This window comes from Lithobates pipiens, unplaced genomic scaffold (genome assembly GCF_037356315.1).
Source record: "Lithobates pipiens isolate NorthernLeopardFrog02 unplaced genomic scaffold, aLitPip1_a1.2 Scaffold_13, whole genome shotgun sequence".
Taxonomy (NCBI): domain Eukaryota; kingdom Metazoa; phylum Chordata; class Amphibia; order Anura; family Ranidae; genus Lithobates; species Lithobates pipiens.
The window spans coordinates 459248646-459271899 of NW_027507718.1; the positions used below are offsets into that span (position 1 = coordinate 459248646).

Here is a 23254-nt window from a genome sequence, read left to right on the forward strand (position 1 = left end):
GGAGTGAGATTTTTTAAAACATTAAAGAGTGATTGCAGTATTACACTATTGGGGTCTCCCTCTGTGATTTCTCCTTGAGGTATATATATATACAATGAAGTGCGTAAGTGGAGAAGTTCCAATCGGATGTGCTGGGGTCTGAATTCCATCTTGAGAGATTTCTTGAAAGCCCTTGAGCCTCACACGAGAGTGTAAGGCTTAGCAGTCGGTGAGTGTTTTCACGAAGGGGGGAGCATAAATCACGGATGGTGTGGTGAAGGAGTCACTTGTAAAAAGGAATCTGAACACTGGATACTTTGTTCACGCATTTATAGAAAGACTTTCTGTAATCTGGATATTTTCAAATATTGTTTGGTGGATGGACTATATTCACATTTATTTATATTTGTCACTGTATATGTAATCTAAATGTAAATTTGGGTATTCACTGAGTGATAAATACTTGTATAATTTGTTATCGATCACACAATTTATGATCTGAGATAGGATCACTGAGAAGGTGAGGGCACGTCTACTGAAAGGTACACAGGTAATAGCGCCACGTGCAACTAATTAGTTATTTGGAGTTTTAACACTATTTTTGTATGCACCTTTATATATTTGACAGTCTATGGTAAGTGGCCGCTAAGGTATAAAACATTGGGTTATCCGTAGCGCTGTGATGATACACTAGGTAAAGGGTTTTGTGGAGTGTGTATCTTTAAAATAACTTAATTTAGGCTTACCTGTTGGTTAAAGTGGTTGTAAAGGGTCTACAACCACTTTAACAGCAGCGTTGGCCCTGTCCCTATTGGCTGGACACTGGCTGGCCATGTCATTGAGGGGAAGCATGTGCATGGAGATTAGAAGACCAAAAGGTGAGTGCAGTGATCCATTATTGAGGAAACCTAGTGTAGGTAATTTTTTTTTTTTTTGTGGAGAGATTTATATCTAAGTCACTTGACTAAAGTAAATGCAATTATAAAATGTTGAGGATGCTTAAGGAGTGGAGATGAGAAACATTGGCATGGTTTTTCACAGGGCCCTTTCAGGAGAGGGTTTGTCTCGTGAATCACAACTACACCGGGATGGAAAACCGAAACCCTAAAAAGCTACTGTATACAATCCTTTTTATGTTTTCTCATTTACAATCTAATGATCATATCTGAAACTTAAAGGAAATACAAGAAAAGATGATCCGCTGGGAGCACATGGCGAAGGTGGTGGATTCCATGAAATACCAGATACAGGAGGAGAGTGAATGCCGGCTCGGTGCTGTTTCCAAAACCCTGGAACAGCTGACCTTAAAGAAGAAGATTACTGTGAAACAGAAGGAGAGACACCTCACCGATCTCTTCAAAGCATTCTGGGAGGAAGTGTCACGGTACAACAAGGGTGAGTGGTGTCCAGTTATAGCCTTTTAAATCTAGATGGACTATTGAAACCAGGGGCCGACTGACAACTCATGGGGCCCCCTGGCAATAGGAGATTATCGGACCCCCAAGCAATAGATTATGGGGCCACACAGTATACACACAGACACACAATATACACACACAGTATACACACACAGTATACACACACAGAATACACATACGCACACTGAAAAGGTACCGGAAAGGCGGGACAGCTATAATCTTGGGATTTTTAAATAAACACAGATTTTTACATACTGTCCCTGGTTTTATTGAGGCTGGCAACCCTGATGGGGCCCCTTAGTGGCATGGGCCCCCCTGGCAGTGCCCAAATGGTCAGTCCTCCCCTGATTGAAACATCTGCTTTTATGCATGCAACCTTGAAAACTGTTGCAAATGTGGTTATTGCCTGTTATCTGCATGCTGTTCTGCTATGAGTCCACATGTTTTAGACCCCCAACACTAAATACACACAAAGTTCAGATGCGTGCATTCCTCTGGTTTGGGGACAGGATTGTTCAGGTGCTCACATCCTGTTATCTGCATGCTGTTCTGCTATGAGTCCTGTTATCTGCATGCTGTTCTGCTATGAGTCCACATGTTTTAGACCCCCAACACTAAATACACACAAAGTTCAGATGCGTGCATTCCTCTGGTTTGGGGACAGGATTGTTCAGGTGCTCACATACTCCCTGATAAGACAAGCTTGGTTCTTGGATCTCTTATTAAGGTATCAAAAAATTCCATAATTATGTAACACATGGATTCTTAGATTGAAATAAAAAATATTAAGACCCCTTTCACACCAGGGTGTTTTGCAGGCGCTATAGCATTAGAAATAGCGCCTGCAATCTGCCCTAAAACTGCTGCACCATTGTCTGTAGTGTGAAAGCCCTGAGGGCTTTCACACTACAGTGGTGAGCTGGCAGGACGTCGGGGAAAAGTCCTGCCAGCAGCTTCTTTGGAGCGGTGAAGGAGCAGTGTGTTTACCGCTACTCCCCATTGAAATCAATGGGGCAGTGCTGTAATACCGCCTGCAAAACGCCGCTATTGCGGCGTATTGCTGGCGGTTTTAACCCTTTCTCGGCCGCTAGCGGGAGGTAAAAGCGCCCTGCTAGCGGCCGAAATGCGCCGCAAATCCGGCGGTAAAACGCTGCTAAAAATAGCGGCGTTTTAGCGCCGATGCTATGGGCAGTGTGGTGTAAAAGGGGTCTAAGAGCGGGATCCACGGCTAAGTTCATCAGGGGTTTTACTCAGCATAAATGAATACATCCCAAGAGATTTGTCAGGAAAGTAAAGGTTTTCTTTCAGAATCAACATTTTCTATGGGACACTATACTACAAAATACTCCCACAGATGTGGTCCATTGATTGCAACCAGGATTTGTTCATTTTCACACACAAAAAAGTATTTTTTCTAAGAAATTCATTCATTACCATGTTGCAAAAATGAATACACCCCAATGAAAGTCTTAGCCCTTGTACACGCGGTCGGAGATTCCAACAACCAATTCCGTCGGAGTAATTCGGACGGATTAATTCTGGAAGAGGTCCGGAAGTGATGTTGCATACACACGGTCGGACTAAATTGTTGGAAAATCCGATTGTACATAACGTGATGACGTTATTTCGTTACGACGGGACTACGTTCAGACGAGTAGCCAATAGCTTTGGTCTAGGAATTTGATCTGAGCATGCGTGGCACTTTGTCCGTCGGAGTAGGCTACACATGATCGGAGTATGTCCGATAGGAGCATTTTGTCGGAAAATTTTACCGGCAAGTAGGAAAGCTTGGTCCGTCGGATATTCCGACTGAAACAGTCCGATGCAGACCACACACAGTCGGAATATCTGACAAAACGGTCCGATAGGACACATTCCGTCGGAATCTCCGACCTTGTGTACAAGGGCTTAGGAGCAAAGATACATTTTAGACAGCAAAATCCTAATTAACAAGAATTCAACTATAGGTGAGTCTAATTGTTCATTAAACAAATGTCCAGCAGACAGTTGATTATAAAAGGGCATTACTTAAAGAGGAACTGCAGTCTGCTCACATAATTAAAAAAAAAAACATCATTGCCATTCTGAAGCTTCCATCCAACCGCTTTGCATATTATTTTATATATACTGTGATTCTGTACTTGCCAGATATGCTGCATAATTCTCCCTCCACTGAGTTTGACTGCAGCCATTTTAACTGTGGGCAGCTGAAGCTACTGCCTGTTCACTTCCTGGATTTACACAGAGGCACACCTCCAGCTCTGCAGCCTTGCAGCTCTTATTGGCCCTATTATGACTCATCCCCCCTCCCTTCCTGGCAAACTCTCACAAGAGTGAGAGAGCTGTGCATGAAGTCATAAAAGACACAGAAGTGGGCCATATAAAGTATTTACTGGCAGAAAAAAATGGTTTACTATCCAAAGTTACATAGTAGGTGAGGTTGAAAAAAGACACAAGTCCATCAAGTTCAACCCATGTGTGTGATTATATGTCAGTATTACATTGTATATCCCTGTATTCTGCGATCATTCAGGTGCTTATCTAATAGTTTTTTTTAAACTATCAATGCCCTCCTGCTTAGACCACCGCCTGTGGACGGGAATTCCACATCCTTGCCGCTCTTACAGTAAAGAACCCTCTATGTAGTTTAAGGTTAAACCTCTTTTCTAGTAATTTTAATGAGTGGCCACGTGTCTTGTTAAATTGTATGCCTATTGTGGGGTCTCCGGTATGGTATTTGTAAATTGAAATCATATCCCCTCTGAAGCGTCTCTTCTCCAGAGAGAATAAGTCCAATGCTCGTAACCTTTCTTCATAACTAATGTCCTCCAGACCCTTTATTAGCTTTGTTACCCTTCTTTGTACTCGCTCCATTTCCAGTACATCCTTCCTGAGGACTGGTGCCCAGAAGTGGACAGCATACTCCAGGTGCGGCCGGACCAGAGTCCTATAGAGCGGGAGAATTATCATTTTATCTCTGGAGTTGATCCCTTTGCCAATATTCTGTTTGCTTGGTTAGCAGCAGTTTGGCATTACATGCCATTGCTGAGCCTATCAACTACTAGGTCCTTTTCCATCCTAGATTCCCCCAGAGGTTCTCCCCCTAGTTTATAGATTGCATTCATATTTTTGCCATATGAACAAAACAATAAGGGCAGAAGATTTAATAGATGGATAGTTAAAAAAAAAAAGACTGAATTTCCACTAAAGCAAAGAAAACCCTTCCCATTTCATGCTGTCAGTAATGGCACCATATGGAAGACAAATGTCACAAGGTCTGAGAAAGAAAATAATTTCTTTACACAAGAAAGGTGAAGGCTACAAGAAGATCAGCAACGCTTTACTTATCAGTCAGAATACTGTAGCAAAATTGATATAAAACTTTAAAAAGATGGAACTGCAACCATTTCATGTCCAGGCCGTCCATGGAAGTTAACACCTTGACAGGAGCGTCTTCTGATGAGAAGGGTTAAAGAAAAAGCCATGCAAAAAAAAAAACATAGAAAGCCAAACTGGGGTGATTGTTTCCCATGACACAATATGGCGTACACTGCAGAGGAATGGCGTGCATGGGTATTGTCCACGAAGGAAGCCCATGCATAAAAAAGGCAACCTAGAATTTGCCATGTCCCATGCTGAAAAGGAAGAAGACTACTGGTACTCTGGAGTGATGAGACCAAGATAAATATTTTTGGAGCTGATGGCTTAAAAACTATATGGTGTCACAAAGGTGAGGAGTACAAAAATGCATGGGGACTACAGTGAAACATGGTGGCGGCAGTGTCCTGTGGGGCTATATGAGTGCTATTGGCGTCGGGGAGCTCCATTTCATTGATGGTATCATGAATTCACAGATGTACTGCTCTATATTGAAAGAGAAGATGCTACCATCATTCTGTGCCCTTGGTCGTTGTGCACTTTTCCAACATGACAATGATCCAAACACACACATCTAAGGCCACTGTTGCATTTCTGAAGAAAAACAGGGGGAACGTGATTCAGTGGCCAAGTATGCCTCCTAATCTGAACCCAATCAAACACTTACGGGGGGAATTCTGAAGAGACAAGTTGAGCGGCGCTCATCCAGGCTCTAAAGGGGTCGTTTTTGAAGAATGTAAAAAGAAAAAGGTAGATGTTGCAATATTTCGCCAACTTGTTTATTCCATGCCTAGAAGACTTGGATCACCAAGTGAAAATCGGCAAACAAAGCCTGAACGAAGAAAACCACATCTGTGTACAATACTGGTAAGCTGCAATTTTTTATATATTGTAAGGGATCTTCCCGGGGTAGGGTGTGTTTGGACACAGTTCACAGCAGACTTGGAATTTGATAAAGCAGATCTTGGCGTTTATTCGTGGTGCAAACAGTCCAGCAAACAAAATATACAGCAACACCGTGCTTTCTAAGTACAACAAAAATAAAAGTCCTAGCCCGGCTGGGCGCTTACTAACAGGTTCTGCTCACCTATCTGACACTTACAAACACAGCGTCTTTCGCCTGGATATCGCAGGGTGAGTTTTAGCTCCAGCAGTGGCTGTGCTTGCAGCTTCCTTCAACACACAGATTGTTCATTCCCTGGCTGAGAAGCAATCACCTGCAGACCCTACAGAGCCTTTAGCTTCCCAGGCTAATTAGGATCCAAGCTCACCTGATCCCAAACCCAGAACTGGATCGGGGGATGTGGAATGACAGGTCCCTCTACCAAACCTACCTGCCATTCCATATAAACCCAGGCCCGGCAAAATTAAATAACAACTCAGCAGCATATCGCTGCTGAGAAACTGATCCATCCTGGATTTACCATCTCACACTGTGTAGCAACCTAGGTGAGATGTACACCCCCTCGATCACTTCTCCAGTGACATGTCTACATATCCCCCCCCTCTTTTTCAGACCGGAGGGCTGAGCCTTTTGTCCCCACAGACAACTTACCCTTGACAATGCGTCAGCATTTGCCTGTAATTTCCCTGGCCTGTGTTCCACAGTGAAATTAAAGTTTTGTAGGGAGAGAAACCATCTAGTCACTCTTGCATTTCTCTCCTTGTTTAACTTCATCCATGTTAGGGGGGCATGGTCTGTCACCAACTTGAATTTCCTGCCTAGCAAGTAATACTTTAAAGATTCTAGGGCCCACTTTACTGCCAAACATTCTCGCTCCACAATGGCATAATTTTTCTCGGCCGGGGTTAGTTTTCTACTCAAGTACGTCACCGGATGCTCCTCACCATTCACTACTTGTGAGAGTACTGCACCTAAGCCTGTGCTAGAGGCATCTGTCTGGACCAGAAATTCTCGCCTGAAATCGGGGGTGACTAACACAGGTGGTTGGCACAAGGCAGACTTAAGGCTTTGGAAAGCCTCCTCGGCCTCTGGGGTCCACGTGACCATTGCTGTCTTTCCGCCCTTTGTCAAGTCAGTTAGCGGAGCAGCAACTGAGGCAAAGTTCGGCACAAATCTACGGTAATAACCCGTAATACCCAGGAAAGCTCTAACCTGTTTCCTTGTCAGGGGTCTAGGCCAATTCTGTATTGCCTCAATTTTATTTAGCTGTGGCCTAACCAATCCTCTTCCAACAATGTAGCCCAGATATTTGGCCTCTTCTAGGGCTAGAGCACACTTCTCGGCATTTATGGTCAACCCTGCATCACTTATGGCATCCAACACGGCCTGTACCTTACAGAGGTGACTTTCCCAATCAGGGCTAAAAATGACCACATCATCGAGGTAGGCGGCTGAGTAATCACGATGTGGTCGCAGAATCAAGTCCATCAACCTCTGGAAAGTTGCAGGCGCTCCATGTAACCCGAACGGCATCACTACATACTGGAATAGCCCATCAGGGGTGGAGAAAGCAGTTTTCTCTTTAGCCTCGTCAGAAAGTGGAATCTGCCAATAGCCCTTTGTGAGATCGAGGGTGGTTATGTACCTGGCGTTACCCAACTTCTCAATCAACTCATCTACCCTGGGCATAGGATACGCATCGAACTTGGAGATCTCATTCAACTTTCTGAAATCGTTACAGAACCTCCAAGTTCCATTGGGCTTTGGGATTAGCACAATTGGGCTGGACCATTCACTCTGTGACACCTCAATTACCCCCAGAGCAAGCATACGTTTTACCTCGGCAGATACGGCTTCCCTACGTGCCTCGGGTATCCTATAGGGCTTAAGGTTTACTCTGCTTCTAGGCTCAGTTTCAATGTGATGATGGATGAGGTGTGTACGCCCTGGGAGGTCAGAGAACTTGTTTTTGTTTTTCTGTAAAAATTCCTGAGCCTCCTGTTTCTGTGACACTGATAGAGTATCACCTACCTTGACTGGAGGGATTGGTTGTGACAAATTATTAACAGTATTTGTCGCCCCCAAGGATTCCCTGTCTTTCCAGGGCTTGATCAAGTTTATGTGATAAACTTGGAAAGGCTTCCTTCTACCTGGTTGGTGCACCTTGTAGTTCACCTCACTGATCTTTTCAACAATTTCATAAGGACCTTGCCACTTCGCTAAGAATTTACTCTCAACAGAGGGTCCTTATACTAGTCCCCAATCGCCTGGGTTGAATGTCCTGATTCTTGCGGACCGGTTGTAAATTCTACTTTGGGCCTCTTGAGCTCTCTGGAGGTGTTCCCTTACCAGGGGCATTACAGTGGCTATACGGTCCTGCATTTGTGCTACATGCTCAATAACACTCTTGTATGGAGTGGACTCATTCTCCCATGTCTCTTTTGCAATGTCTAGTAGACCCCTAGGGTGATGACCATAGACCAACTCGAATGGTGAGAACCCTGTGGACGCTTGGGGCACCTCCCTAATAGCAAACATGAGGTAGGGTAATAAATGATCCCAGTCACGACCATCTTTTGCCACCACTTTCTTCAACATATGTTTCAAAGTTTTATTAAATCTCTCCACCAATCCGTCCGTCTGGGGGTGGTACACAGAGGTACGGATGTGTGAGATTTTAAATAGTCTGCATAATTCCTTCATTACTTTCGACATAAATGGCGTACCTTGGTCAGTTAGGATTTCTTTGGGGATCCCAGTCCTAGAGAACATATAAAACAACTCACGTGCAATTGTTTTAGATGCAGTGTTTCTTAAGGGTACAGCCTCAGGATAGCGGGTCGCATAATCCAGGACTACCAAAATATACTGGTGTCCTCTAGCTGACTTTACAATGGGACCCACTAAATCCATGGCAATACGCTCAAAAGGCACCTCTATAATAGGGAGCGAAACCAAAGGACTGCGAAAATGTGACACTGGGGCACTAACCTGACATGTGGGGCACGACTCACAGTATTTTTTAATGTCATCATATATGGCCGGCCAAAAAAACCTCTGGAGAACCCTCTCTCGCGTTTTGTCAGTCCCCAAGTGTCCCCCAAGAACATGGTTATGTGCCATGTCAAGCACCTGACGCCGGTACGGCTTAGGTACCAGAAGCTGTTCCACAATCTCATCTTTAACCTTATTGACTCTATAGAAAAGATCATTAGTCACCGAAAAATGTGGAAATCTTTTTTCAGCATCTGGTTCCTGAGGTACCCCGTTCATAACAGCAACCTGCTCTCTCGCATTTTTGAGAGTGGGGTCCTGTAATTGTGCAGTCCCAAAATTATCGCTAGACACCTCTAAGTCTAGTATATTTTGCTCAGTGGGAGGAGCCTCCTCCTCCCCAGCCAGGACCTGCAAAGGAAAACAATCATTTTTATCATTCACAGTGGACAAGGCAACCCCCTTAGAGGTATCCTCACTCCTTTTGGGGATTTTTCTTTTTTCCCAAAGAGCCCAGAATAATGGAAAATCGCGCCCCAATATTACATTATGCATGAGGTTTTTAACCACACCCACTTCATATTGTACGGTGCCTTGTTCAGTCCCGACTTTAGCCAGCACTATAGGGTACACTTTTGTATCACCATGTATGCACACAACACTCATATGCTTTTTAGACTCTAAGTCCCCAGTCACCAGGCTAGCATGCACCAAGGTTACAAGGCTTCCTGAGTCCATTAACGCTTTAACAGGAAAGTCATTGATTGTGATGTTGCAGATTTGCGGTTCAGTCTCTAGTCCAGGAACTGCAGCACAAGATGGTTCCGCAAATAGCGACTGACGCCGGCTAGCGTCACATTCCATGGGTTCAGAGGTAAGAGGGCAATGGGCCGACACGTGTCCCGCCTCATGGCATCTCCAACACTGGATAGGGCCTGGTCTCTTTGGCAAGGAGTCCTTTTCAGAGCCCCTTAGCCACCCGGGACCATCACCAGTCTTTTGTCCCTGAGACACCACTTGAGCCCTTTTCCCCCCATCAGCACCCCTCCACACTCCCCCAATAGATGGAAGTCTCTTACCAGCTGACGGCACAGATCTGGCGCTCCGGGGAGGTGAAGATGCTGCAGGAACATCACGGAGGTAGTCCTCAGTCGCCTGGAACCTCTCCACAAGGTTGACAAGTTCGTTTGCATTCTTAGGATCACCTTGTCCCACCCAGCGTTGCAAGTCAGTAGGAAGGGCTCGGAGGTAGCGATCCATCACGACCTTCTCTAGGATTTGTGCAGGAGTAGAAGTGTCTGGCTCCAACCACTTTCTTGCCAAATGGATTAGGTCATACATCTGGGACCTCGCTGATTTGTCCAGACTGTAGCTCCAGTTGCGTACCCTCCGGGCACGGACTGCAGTAGTAACTCCTAGTCGGGCAAGCATCTCCTCTTTTAGCCGAGTATAGTCCTTAACCTCTTGCTCACTGAGGTCATAGTAGGCCTTTTGAGGTTCACCTGTTAAATAGGGCGCAATTACCTCTGCCCACTCAGCGGCTGGTAACTTCTCTCGCTCAGCCACGCGCTCAAATACTGTTAGATAGGCCTCAACATCGTCCTCAGCAGTCATCTTTTGCAGCGCTTTCTGCACAGTCCTTCTCCCAGAAAAAATCTCTGGAGCGGCTCCCTCCATTGTGGGTGGATTAGCAACCACAGGCGCCTCTCGATTTACTATCAGGTGCTCGATAAGTTGTTGTTGGCTTTGGCGCAAAGCTTGCAACTCTTCCTTATGCATCCGCTGTTGTGCAGCCATCATCTGCTGTTGTGCAGCCATGGACTGTTCATGTCGTCTATTGGCCTCTGTCTGCGCCTGCTGTTGTGCAGCCATCATCTGCTGTTGTTCAGCCATGGACTGTTCATGTCGTCTATTGGCCTCTGTCTGAGCCTGCTGTTGTTGCAAACTCACTTGCATAAACTGCTTCAGCATCTCCTCCATGTTGCTGGACTGTTTTTGGAGTGTAGTTGCAGCTTTCACCCAGGACATCAGCAGCTGTAGCCAAGTCTGTCCACACCGTTGCCCCTAGCAACCGCGTTGCCCGCATTCTCCACCAATTGTAAGGGATCTTCCCGGGGTAGGGTGTGTTTGGACACAGTTCACAGCAGACTTGGAATTTGATAAAGCAGATCTTGGCGTTTATTCGTGGTACAAACAGTCCAGCAAACAAAATATACAGCAACACCGTGCTTTCTAAGTACAACAAAAATAAAAGTCCTAGCCCGGCTGGGCGCTTACTAACAGGTTCTGCTCACCTATCTGACACTTACAAACACAGCGTCTTTCGCCTGGATATCGCAGGGTGAGTTTTAGCTCCAGCAGTGGCTGTGCTTGCAGCTTCCTTCAACACACAGATTGTTCATTCCCTGGCTGAGAAGCAATCACCTGCAGACCCTACAGAGCCTTTAGCTTCCCAGGCTAATTAGGATCCAAGCTCACCTGATCCCAAACCCAGAACTGGATCGGGGGATGTGGAATGACAGGTCCCTCTACCAAACCTACCTGCCATTCCATATAAACCCAGGCCCGGCAAAATTAAATAACAACTCAGCAGCATATCGCTGCTGAGAAACTGATCCATCCTGGATTTACCATCTCACACTGTGTAGCAACCTAGGTGAGATGTACACCCCCTCGATCACTTCTCCAGTGACATGTCTACAATATATATTTTTTTGTTTTTAGGTTTAACAATAGAAATGAAAGTTTTGGAATTCAGATAAAACATTTGATTGACTGGCTCTGAAATAAAAATCAATTTATTTCGAATAAACTGCTAAAACATCTTAGCCAAAGATCACCAAGAAAAAATAAAAATAAATGTTTTAGCACGACAGTAAAGGGTGTTTACAAAATATATACTGTATGTGGATATTTCTTAAACTGGAGTCATTCTGTAGGCTAGAAGTGTTCTGTATATAGAAGAATCTAGGAATCTCATGTTCATTATACATGTATTCTAATCCAGGCACAGAACTGCCATTCTTTCTAAGCAAACTGACTGCCAGACTGAGCGCTGGAGGGGCTTTGGGTGCACTGACTTCAATTTAACTGAGGTCAATGTCTGCTTATGCATTCTGCACAGTTAAGGATCGTGTATCATTAACCATTCAAACTGTGGATACCAATGAAATCATGTATAATGTAGTCATGATACATGATTTTAGTATGTTAAATTGTGTTCTATATTATACCAACATAATTCATATACACACATGGCTTTATTATAGGAAAAGCTCCAGCTAAACTAAGAACACACTTGTAATCTATTTGACATGTTTTACTAGACAAAATATTTGATTTTTTTTTTTTTTTTTAAGCTACACACCCGGGACACTTTTATTAGCCAGTTCGCGACTATTGTTCCTTTTGTGCAACCCTGCCGCTTCATTAGTCACTAATCATCCTTTGGCCTCCTCATTGGCAACGCACTGTGCTTTACTTTTCCTGTAAGGCTGTTTAAACATCTCCTGAATCCCCAGTCCTTAAAGTGGTGGTATTCCTTTAAATTCTTTGCATTCTCTGCATTAAGGTAGAAAACTTTCCAATAGCAGTGCCACCCCCCCCCCCCCCCCAGCCCACCTCCTATCCCCTTTGTGCCACCCCCCCCCCCAGCCCACCTCCTATCCCCTTTTGTGAGACCCCAGAAGAGGAGGTTCTGGGCCACGCAAAACTATTGTACAGAGTAAGTAAGTATAACATGTTTGTTATTTTATAAAAAAATAAAAATAAATGAATAATAATAACCTTTACAACTGCCTTAAAACATGCTAGAAAGACAGTACCATGCAGTGAAATAGACACTGATTATCTCACAGCACTGGCACTTTGATTACTGGTGTACATGGGATTACATTCTGGTTAAAGAAAAGCATGTTTGCCACCTATCACAGTAATATGAGCTTCTTGGGCATTCCATTTCAAAACCATGGGCATTAATATGGAGTTCTTCTTTGCAACGTTAACCTTTAGTCCGAGATTACAAATATGAGATGCGAGAACCTGCGCAATTCCAGTGCGGGTTCCTGCATCGCATATCACCCGCCGGCGGTTCACACTGCCCTACGTGAACCGCTGCGAGTGTCAATAGAAACTTAATGACACCCCCAGATGAGTTCGCGTATCACAGTGCGAACTGTCAAATGGTGCAGGAATTGGATCGCATAAGTGTGAACACCCATGCAATCCGATTCCAGTACGGACCAAGAAAAGGATCCTGCACCATTTTGGTGCGAATGCAATTTCAGCCATACATTTTGTATGGTTGAATTCACATCGCAGAGACATCGCATGTGATCTTCAGTGCGGTGCGAATCACATGCAGTGTCTGTCATTGCACTAGTGTGAGTCTCCTCTTCTGGGAAGCCTATCCCAAAGATTTTGTGGTTTCATTAGTGCATTCGTGTTGAAGTCATGACTTTGTGCAGGCCTTCAGACTTTGTGCAAAATCTGATGAAGCTCTGCATAGAAACCAATCAGCTTCCAGTCTTTTTTTTTTTTTTTTTTTTTTTTCCGTCATTGAACAAGCTGAAGTCAGAAGCTGATTGGCTACCATGCACAGCTGCATGAGATTTTGCACTCTCCAGTTTTAGTAAATTAGCTCCAAGTCTTTATGGATCTTTCTTTGATCACAACACGCTTGGACAAAAAAGAGGATTTCCTAAAGTGTTGCCACGAGGTTGGAAGCACGCGGTTTTCTAAATGTCTTTGTAAGCTTAGCATTTCCAGTATTGTTTGCTTAAACCACGTAAGTGATCATTTAGAGTGGTTTCTACAAATGTTTTCCCATATAATAGGTGTGATGATACAGTGTCCACAAAGGTTTGAAGGCATAGTGCACACAAACCATTCTTTAACTGAAAGCATATAGAAGTTGCACACCCTCCCAGCCTTGCTGCCAAGCCTAATCCAAGACCAACCTGGCCCAACTCCTACAAGATTTTAGTTGTGTAGCCTCCATGGTACCATACAGCGGCTTATCAAAATCTTCTCTGCTGGGCCAACTTATGCACTGTAATCTCCAAGATGGGGTTGTAATACTTTGCTAGCGTGAAAATCACCCAAGCACCAAACCCACATCTATTATAAACAGTCCCCTAAATTCCGGGGGCAAGGGCCCTTATTCAGCTCCACAGTCTGAAAAAAGTTTACCCTTTGGCCTCACTTTCCCTGTTGAACTGATCACTTGTTTGATACAACAATGGAACAGTAGCAGTTGTATTGTAACAGGAGCAGAGCAGAGTAGGGAACAATGCGGAAAACTTCAGAAGGTGACGCTACCTGCCAGATTACCTAAAATATTACTTTTATGTGGAATGACGCTTCTGAGAACTTACAACGTCTTCTTTAATTACAGATGCAAAACTGCCTTCCTATTTGTTTACAATTTTCTACGGGCTAAGTGGAATTGCTAATTTAAACATGCATAGCTGACTAAGCATGAAGGAGACAGCCCTTAGTCTTATATCAGTCTAGGCAGCCCTGAGTCCCATATCATAACTAATTAAAGTATTTAAATTGGAAGGGAACTTTCTTAGCAAGGTACATAATAAGCAATACCGGCGATCAAGAAACGGCCAAGTTTGTTTTTTCTCAGCCGTTTATGCTCAAAGCAAGACAAGGGTTCATAATTAGAAACTCCTTAAGGAATGCCAGATGATGAGCTTCAAACTCTGCTTTATGCTGAATATTATTTCTGCAATTTTTTTTTCCTGCCGTATCCATTCTACCCCATCATTACAAAATCTGTTATTTAAAGTAGAACTGAAATTGGAAGAAAAAATTTCAACCACCATCACCCATCTTCCCAAAAACATGGATAAACAGACCTCCAACAGCTTCTTCTGTCTACCTAGTATGCCCAGCAGGTTGGCAACATTTAGTTCTGCCATAGGGAATAATGAGTGACCTGGAGTAGCCATCACGATGGCCTAGATGGAGATGGGCAGCATCTTGACTACCGGTCAGGTTGGACATTTAAGAGTGCCATTTTCTGCAGATATCTAGATTTCTTTATCTGTTCACATTTGCGGTACAATTCATGGAGCATCATATGCTGATGTATTTCATTCAGGCGTAATTACAGCTGCTTGAATACACACAATTGTGAGCACTATACATTTGGCATATTTAATCCATGTCTTGGAAATTTTAGAGATAGGTAACTCCTCCTATCCCAATATTGATTAGTGATTTCAAATTAATAATAAACTACTGCAGTAGGGAGCAGACACAAAAACGATACCCCCATCATCTTCCCACATTCCTGTTCTGTTTATTCGGTACATTTGAGTTTTTATTATAACCATGCTACCATAGGTATCACATTAATGTTAGTTATAAGCAGTATATTAGCAGGATAGTTTCTTTACAAGGTCTAGGGAATGTGAGAATGTGGCAGAAGAGTTGGCATGATGCCAACAACGTTGGCTGCAGTAGACAAAGCATACAAAATGAAATACAGAGGTTAAAATTTCTTTCACATCCTCGAAATACACCTTCTAAATAAACTCGCCATCTGAATGATCTATTCTAGTAAGACATATTTCAATTCCTTGTTTTATTCCTAAGTGTTTCTGCCTAGCAGCATCTTTATAACGGTGTGCCTTTACAGTTTTACAGTTTTGAGTTTACAGTGACTTCTGTATGTACGGAAGTACAATAAATTTGAACAATCTGGTTCTGGCTTTTACCTCTCTTTTGTACATATGTGGTACTGATATGTACTTGGCTGTGGGAAAAGATTAGGTTTCACCAGTGGCAGAACTATGACGGCCACAAAGGTCGCACTTGTGACTGGGCCTTGGGACGGCAGGAAGGAGGCTCACTTCAGAACATGGTTTAGGGTCCTTTTGTGGGACTGTAAGCCCTGGTTCACACTACCATGATTTGTTTGTGATTTTCAACTTCTGGAAGTCACAGAAAGTTGTAAGTCAAGTGAAAGCACATTGATTTTAATGGGTACCATCTTCATTGCAGCAACTTGAGTCGCTGCAATCAACAAAAAGTTCTTGCCAGGGCCATCTTTAATATTGATTGGACCCTGGGCAAAATTTTTCTTAGGGCCCCCCACCCCCCATGCAATTTCGCTCTCCACCTTCTCTGAGACATAAAATAAATAGCAGCTAGACTTAAAATCAGTTTACTGTATCAGATCAGGCAGCAATTGCGATTGGTTGCCAGAGGTTACAGCATATCATTACTGCTTACTATCTGGTTGCTAGAGGTTACAGTACTCCTTAAGTCTCACTGATTAGTTGCTAGAGGTTACAGCACATTTCTGCTTGTTGATTAGCTGCTAGAGATTACTGTACAGTAATACTGCTCACTAGTTGCGATAGGTTACAGCACATCTTCTCCTCACTGCAGGGGGGCATGATATACCTACGGTATTAATGCTGCCTTTATTTACATATCAATGCCATTGGCCTCCGCTATTTACATATGCATATGACTACTATTTACATATGAATGCCAGTATTTACATGTAAACACAGGTCTGCAGGTGAGTCATCTGTACACAATAGGGCAGAGCTGGGCAGCATTAGTAGCAGCACAGGACTAAAACTTCAAGGGACAAGGGAATAGGACAAGGGATAGTTGGCAAGTATGAGGCAGCTGCTTTGGGCCCCACAACAGTGATAGGGCCCAGGGCAGCTGCCCCTTTTTCCCTGCCTTAAAGATGGCCCTGGTTCTTGCATTACTTTTGGGTGACTCAGGTGTGGTGTGACTCCCATATACTTCAGTCTAAAATCACCAGCAAGTTGTGGTACATCTTTATCTTTGCAACTCTGCAGTGATTTCGGAGGCATTTTTTTAATTTTTTTTACACTATTTTCTGCTACCATTCCGTTTTTTTGTTATGTACTTGCCCACCCCTACTGATTTAAATCTCCTCCTAAGAATTTTCACCTCCCAAGAATTATCACCTCAAGATTTGTGACCTGCCAAGCATATGATCATGCTGGACAGCACGTTGTATAGTTGTGTTAACAGTGTGAGCAGTGTAGGTGAAATGGCTGCAAAGAGAATGAGGATTCTCAGGACAACTAACTGCTCATCAACCGCGATCGGCATATGATTTCTGATTCACGTCATCGCACCTACAAAGACCAAGTGAAGAAAGACCTGTATCAGTGGCGGAACTACCAGGGTTGCAAAGGTCACACTTGTGACTGGGCCCTGACGTTTCACCACCGCGGGGGATGGCAGGAATGGGGCCCGCTGCAGAACATGTGCAAAGGTCCCGTTGTTAAGGGCCTCGGGATTAGTGGGAAGGGACCCAGGCTTGGAGGGAAAGGGCCCTGGGACCAATGGACAGGGCCCCAGGCAGTCAGGGGAGCCATGAAGTTTCTAGTTTCACCTCTGAGTTTCGCAGTGGTGTATGGAGGTGCTGAATGACAGCAAAGTATGTCTTTAAGACTCATTTGATAACATTGTCTTGGTAACTTCTAAACTAGATGCATGCCTTCAGGATTCATACAGGACTAAAGTTAGCCATAGCAACTTTAAAAATTTCAAAACACTCCAAGCTCATATTGCAATTTTTGGTTTATGCTTGAGAGTAAGAGCGGAACTCCGGGCAAAAAAGCTTTTATTCAAATAATGTATATTCCTCAATGGCCGCAAAAGCTATACAGTTAATCCACTATTTGTGCACCAGATGCCTTTGTAAACCCACTTATTACCTTGTAAAAATAACAGTGACATCATCACTGGGCTGTTTATATCTTGTTTAGAGAGCAGAACTGTGGGAGGGACGCAGCAGGTCCATTAACTACAGGCTGCCTGCAGAAAACTATAGGAGGGGGTGGAGACAAGACCAGTCACCCTGCACAAGGAGAGAGCGCAGTAGTGACCGGTCTTTGTTACAGGAAGCTCCTGCACTTTTCATGTTTCACACTGGATTACTGTACAGATCTGTAAGAATTACACAAAACGCACATGAATGTACACATGTGGTTTGTATTTAGGTAATATTTGATTATCCTGAATCAAAGACACTATTTCAAAGCAGCAGTGAACCCCACTGTACATAACAGGAGCTCAACACAACTCAACTCAACTCAACTGGAAGAATTATATTGTGAGTTAAATAACATTAAAGAAGTACAGCCATAGCTTGTAGTAGTTGATAGTAGTTCGTTCTGTATGCCTGTGACCCATTTTCAGCCGACAGCTGCTCCCGCCCCCTCCGCAGCCCAGTGCTCCAGTGAGCCAACTCCGCTCAGTTCTCAGTGCTCCATGAGCGATCAGCGATGTTTGATTACTCAGGTCTCAATCTTAGAGCCGGCGAGGGAAAGAGGCTGCATCCACCTAAGTGAGTACGATTTAAAAAAACAACCTATACTTCTCTGTAAAAATAAACAGCATAAAAATGGCTCTGCCTGAGGTTGGGCTTTAGGCCACCTAACAGATTTATTTATCTTTTGTAACTTTCAAAAGATGTGGTGGGACCACCTAAAACCTTAATGCGGACCTTCAGTGATTTTTTTCAACTTTCCATCTATTAAATCTTCTGTCCTTGTTGTTTTAACTTTTGATAGTAAAACATTTTTTTTTCTGCCAGTAAATGCCTTATACAGCCAACTTCCTGTTATTTGTCTGGTAAAAAGCCTAGGCTTATGACATCATGCACAGCTCTCCCTCTCACTCGTGAGTTTGCCGGGGGGAATCATAAGAGGGCCAATGAGAGCTGCATAGCTGGAAGTGTGCCTCTGTGTAAATCCAGGAAGTGAACAGGTAGCAGCTTCAGCTGCCTACAGTTAAAATGGTTGCAGCCAGATTAAGTGGAGAGAGATTTCTGCAGCATATTTGGCAAGTACAGAATCGCAGTGTATTTTAAAATAATATGCAAAGTGGTTGGAAGGAAGCTTCAGAATGGCAAAGATGTTTTGTTTACACATTATGTGAGCAGACTGCAGTTCTTCTTTAAGGTGGTCAGAAACAAGAATTATGGCAAGGAGATCTAGCTGTTGAAGTATCCAAGGGACCAATACATGACAAGCTGGGGACCGAAAGCTCCCCATCACTAAAATATCACTTTGTAGTCGAACACCCCTTTAAGACCCTATTTGTTATGACTACAACAAATCATTTATGTAGAGAGGATGCTGCTCTCCTGGCCATTCCATATGAGATAGAAATATGGAGCAGCCTAAGCCTATGCTTCTCCTCAAACCATGCCCTTCTGATGTGTTTTGCCCCACCCATTAGGGCTTAGTCATAGCCCCGATGGGCAGGAAAAATTTGTTGGCAGGCATGGTTTGTGGAAAAGCATAGGCTGAGGTCACTGCTTATTTCTATCTCATACAGGCTGGCTGGGAAAGTGTTGTCCTCTCCATATGATATGTTACTCATTTTTGGATGATTGAGACTGAATGCTGGCACCCCCATTCCTAAGGGTCAAGGGAGAAATCTGCTCTCTAGCTTAGAACGGTGCCCCAAGTTCTTCATTACAATACATCATTGTTTATCACTAAAGTGCATGTGTGGTTTAAAAATAGGGATGAACCGATATATCGGCCGCTGAAAATTATTGGCTAAAAATAGGGTCACATAGTCATGTCTCATAGACTTCAATGCAAAGTGACATCCCATAGACTTCAATGCAAAGTGACATCCCATAGACTTCACTGCAAAGTTGCATCTCTTATGCCCCACACACCTGATCGGATTTTCCGACAACATTTTTCCGAAGGATGTTGGCTCAAACTTGTCTTGCATACACACAGTCACACAAATGTTGGCCTGAAATTCCGAACATGGGAACGTGGTGACGTACGACGAGCCGAGAAAAAGGAAGTTCAATAACCAGTTCAATAGTCTTCTGCTTGATTCAGTGCCTGCGTGAACTTTTGTGTGATGGACTTGTGTACACACGATTGGACTTTCCGACAACAATTTGAGAACCTGCTCTCAAACATTTGTGTGCCGACAGCAAATGTGCGATAGAGCATTCATACGGTCCGAGAACAAGCTCACAACGAACATTTTGATCGTGTGTACACGGCAGTAGACTTCACTGCAAATTTGCATCCCATAGACTTCACTGCAAAAATGCCCCCTTCGTGACATCAATGCAAAATTGTGTCCCATAGACTTCATTGCATAATTGCCCCTTAGTTACTTCACCGCAAAATCGCGTCCCATAGACTTCACTGCTGAGTCATGTCCCATAGACTTCAATGCAAAAATGCCCCCTAGTAACTTCAATGCTAAGTCACGTCCCACAGACTTCAATGCAAAATTACGTCGCATTGACTTCAATGCAAAAATGCCCCCTAGTGACCGCAATGCAAAAACGCCAGCCACAATAATGAAATTTAAAATTTAAAGAAAACATCCATTTTTGATTTCGGTTTTCAGCCAAGTTCATCCTGAATTTTTAGTTGTGGTATTGAAATTTTCATTTCGGTTCACTGCTATTTAAAAAGAGGCTTTATTAACTTTGCTTGTTTTTCCCAGCTGGCTGCAGTTGAGCATCTTGACATAAGCTATGACGGCTCGGCTTTAGTGCATTGACAACTCTGTGATGTGTAGGCACACACTTTACTGCACCACTAGCTTCTTCTCTCCATCACAGTGTCTCTTATTGTTCATAGCGACCGCTATTATCACAGGTAGCTCCATTCAGCTCGTTCATCCCTTCTCCCGGCATATGGAGCCAGCAGCTGTGACAGTATGAATGGAGCTGAAAATATACTTTTCTTTACAGCAAAATGAGAAAGAGAGGAAAAAAAAAAGATTAACATTGCTCAAAATATATTTCAATTTGTTCCACTTCTTTGTGGAGGTAAAAATAAGGTTTATATATGTAATGTCTAGAGAGCTGTAATACGAAGACCTTAATACCAGCAGCTCTATGCCACCGCTGTTTTTCTGCACGCTATGAAAAGTCGTCACCTGCGGTTTCATTGAGATTTTCTTAAGGTTCACTGCGTTTAATCCGATCACTATCTCCCTAGAGGTATCTCGAAATCTGTATTTCATTCCAGAGCCTGTGTCGCTTTATGGGAAATTCTAACACAGCTTTTTCAGTGTGAATGGTAATACCTTGTAACAGGCATATCAAGGGTTCAGGAGATTAGGACAATGTCTGCTATTCATCTCGAGCACATGTAAAATCACACTGAGTTAAATTGTGAAAGGCGGACATTGCGGTCACCGCCGCCGCCACACAGAAATAGACCTTGAATGATGTAACAGATGGAGAATTGGGGTGTTAGTGGCATTTTACAGATCAGGAAAAGGGCGATGAGAGCAATGTAAGAAAACAATTAGGGGACACAGGACGACATAGGGATAAAGGGAATGAAATCGTGTCAGGATTGCCAAGAATGATACTTGTATTTTATCTCCATATAACCTGTATTCCTGCATCACTGACTTATACACCAGTTTGGCTGCTTTGTGACTGCAGAAGAATGGCAGTGAACAGCGTCAAGGATGCAGAGAATAATACAAATGGTGTCTTATTTTATTCTGTATTTCCTGAAATATGCTTTGCTTTTGCTTAAAGTAATTGTAATGCCACGTAAACACATGATCGGATTTTCCAATGGGAAATGTTGGATGTTACATAGTTACATAGTTAGTAAGGTTAAATATAGGCACCAGTCCATCCATTTCAACCTGAGTGTCTACAATTGTCCCTATCCCTGTACATTGCACACTCACATATATCCCTACCTACAAGGAGCCCACAATCCAAGGTCCCCCGTTCATATACTAGGGCCAATCTGGGGCAGAAGCCAATTAACCTACCTGCATGTTTTTGGAGTGTGGGAGGAAACCGGAGTACCCGGAGGAAACCCATGCAGACACAGGGAGAACATGCAAACTCCAGGCAGGTAGTGTCCTGGTTGGGATTCAAACCAGCGACCCTTTTTACTGCTAGGTGAGAGGGCTACCCACGACATCACTGTGCGGCCCTGGATGTGAGCTTGTTGGTGGAAAATCTGACTGTGTGTATGCTCCATCGGACAATTGTTGTCGGACTTTCCTCCAACAAATGTTGGCTAGCATGTAGAGCTTCATGATTCTGGCTAAGATGAGAATCACAATTTTTTTGCTTAGAAGATAGATCACGACTCTCGCAGCGTATCATCTTTCACATTAAAACAAAAAAAATTGTGCTAACTTTACTGTTTCGTCTTTTTTTTTTTTTTTTTTTTATTGAAGTGTATTTTTTCCCAAAAAATTGCATTTGAAAGACTGCTGGGCAAATACAGTGTGACATAAAATATTGCAGCAATTGCCATTTTATTCCCTAGGGTCTCTGAATATATATATATATATATATATATATATATATATATATATATATATATATATATATATATATATATATATATATATATATATATATATATATATTATCTTTTAGATTGTAAGCTCTAACGAGCAGGGCCCTCTGATTCCTCTTGTACCAAATTGTAATGTCTGCCCTCATGTTGTAAAGCGCTGAGCAAGCTGTTGGCACTATATAAAACCTGTATAATAATAATTATATATAATGTTTGGGGGTTCCAAGTAATTTTTTAGCAAAAAATATTGATTTTAACTTAAGAAAGAAGTGTCAGAGAAAGATTTAGACTTTAAGTGGTTAAACTTCCTGCATTTACAGGCGGTTGAAAGCTTGGCAGACTGCCCAGATTATTTGTTTACACAAGAAGTTCTTTCCCTTTGATCTAAAGCCGCGTACACACGGGCGGACTGTCTGGCCAACTTAGTCCGTCAGACAATCCGACGGACAGTCCGTCCTACTTTCGAATGAACGGACTTGACCACGCACGGATGCACAAACAGTCCGTCGAAAGCTTGCGCGATGACGTGTACAGCACGTACGACGGGACTAGAAATAGGAAGTCCAATACACAGCAATGCAACCTTTCGCCGTGTAAATCCTTACTTTCGAACTAGCCTACTCACGAGCGGATTGTCCGCTGAAACCAAAGTATGACGGACAGTATTACGGAAATTCCGAAATACTTAGTCCGCCAGACTGCACGCTGAAAAAGTCCGCTGAAGCCCACACACGAGCGGACTGTCCGCTGAAATGTGTTTCGACGGACTAAGTTGGCCAGACAGTCCGCCCGTGTGTACGCGGCTTTAGAAGTAAGGGTTAGTTACAATGTTTCAAGTTCTACACTTGGCAGCTTGCCCCAGATGCTTTCTTTTGACAGCTGAGTGAGCAGATAATCTCTCCACTTGTTTATATGAAAGAATGCTTACTCTCAGTGGGAGAGATGGTCAGGGGAGTGAACGTAGATTGCGTTTTTTTAACGATTAATCGTGCAGCTCTACTATCATGTTCTCAAAACACAGACAGTGTTGATGTGAGAATCCCTCCTGCTGGATTATTGTCTTCTTCTGGGGGGGAAAAGCCTTCCATGCTGGGAGAAGACTGTGATTATCGCTAGCGGCTATAGCAGCTGCTAGCAATAATCACAAGAGAATCGGGCAGGCTGGCTGTACCAAAGTTGATCGATCAATCAACTTGGTACATTTAGCCTACCCATTAACGGTTCGAACCTCGACT

At 43.4% G+C, this 23254-nt stretch overlaps 1 protein-coding gene across 1 annotated transcript in view; it reads left to right on the forward strand.

The window, feature by feature from the left end:
* Nucleotides 1–23254, forward strand: part of EVC (EvC ciliary complex subunit 1) — a 161923-nt gene that overhangs the window by 74049 nt on the left and 64620 nt on the right. The window contains exon 9 of the mRNA XM_077477800.1: nt 1158–1374. Coding sequence (XP_077333926.1) covers nt 1158–1374 — 217 coding nt within the window. The remainder of the gene's footprint in view (nt 1–1157; nt 1375–23254) is intronic.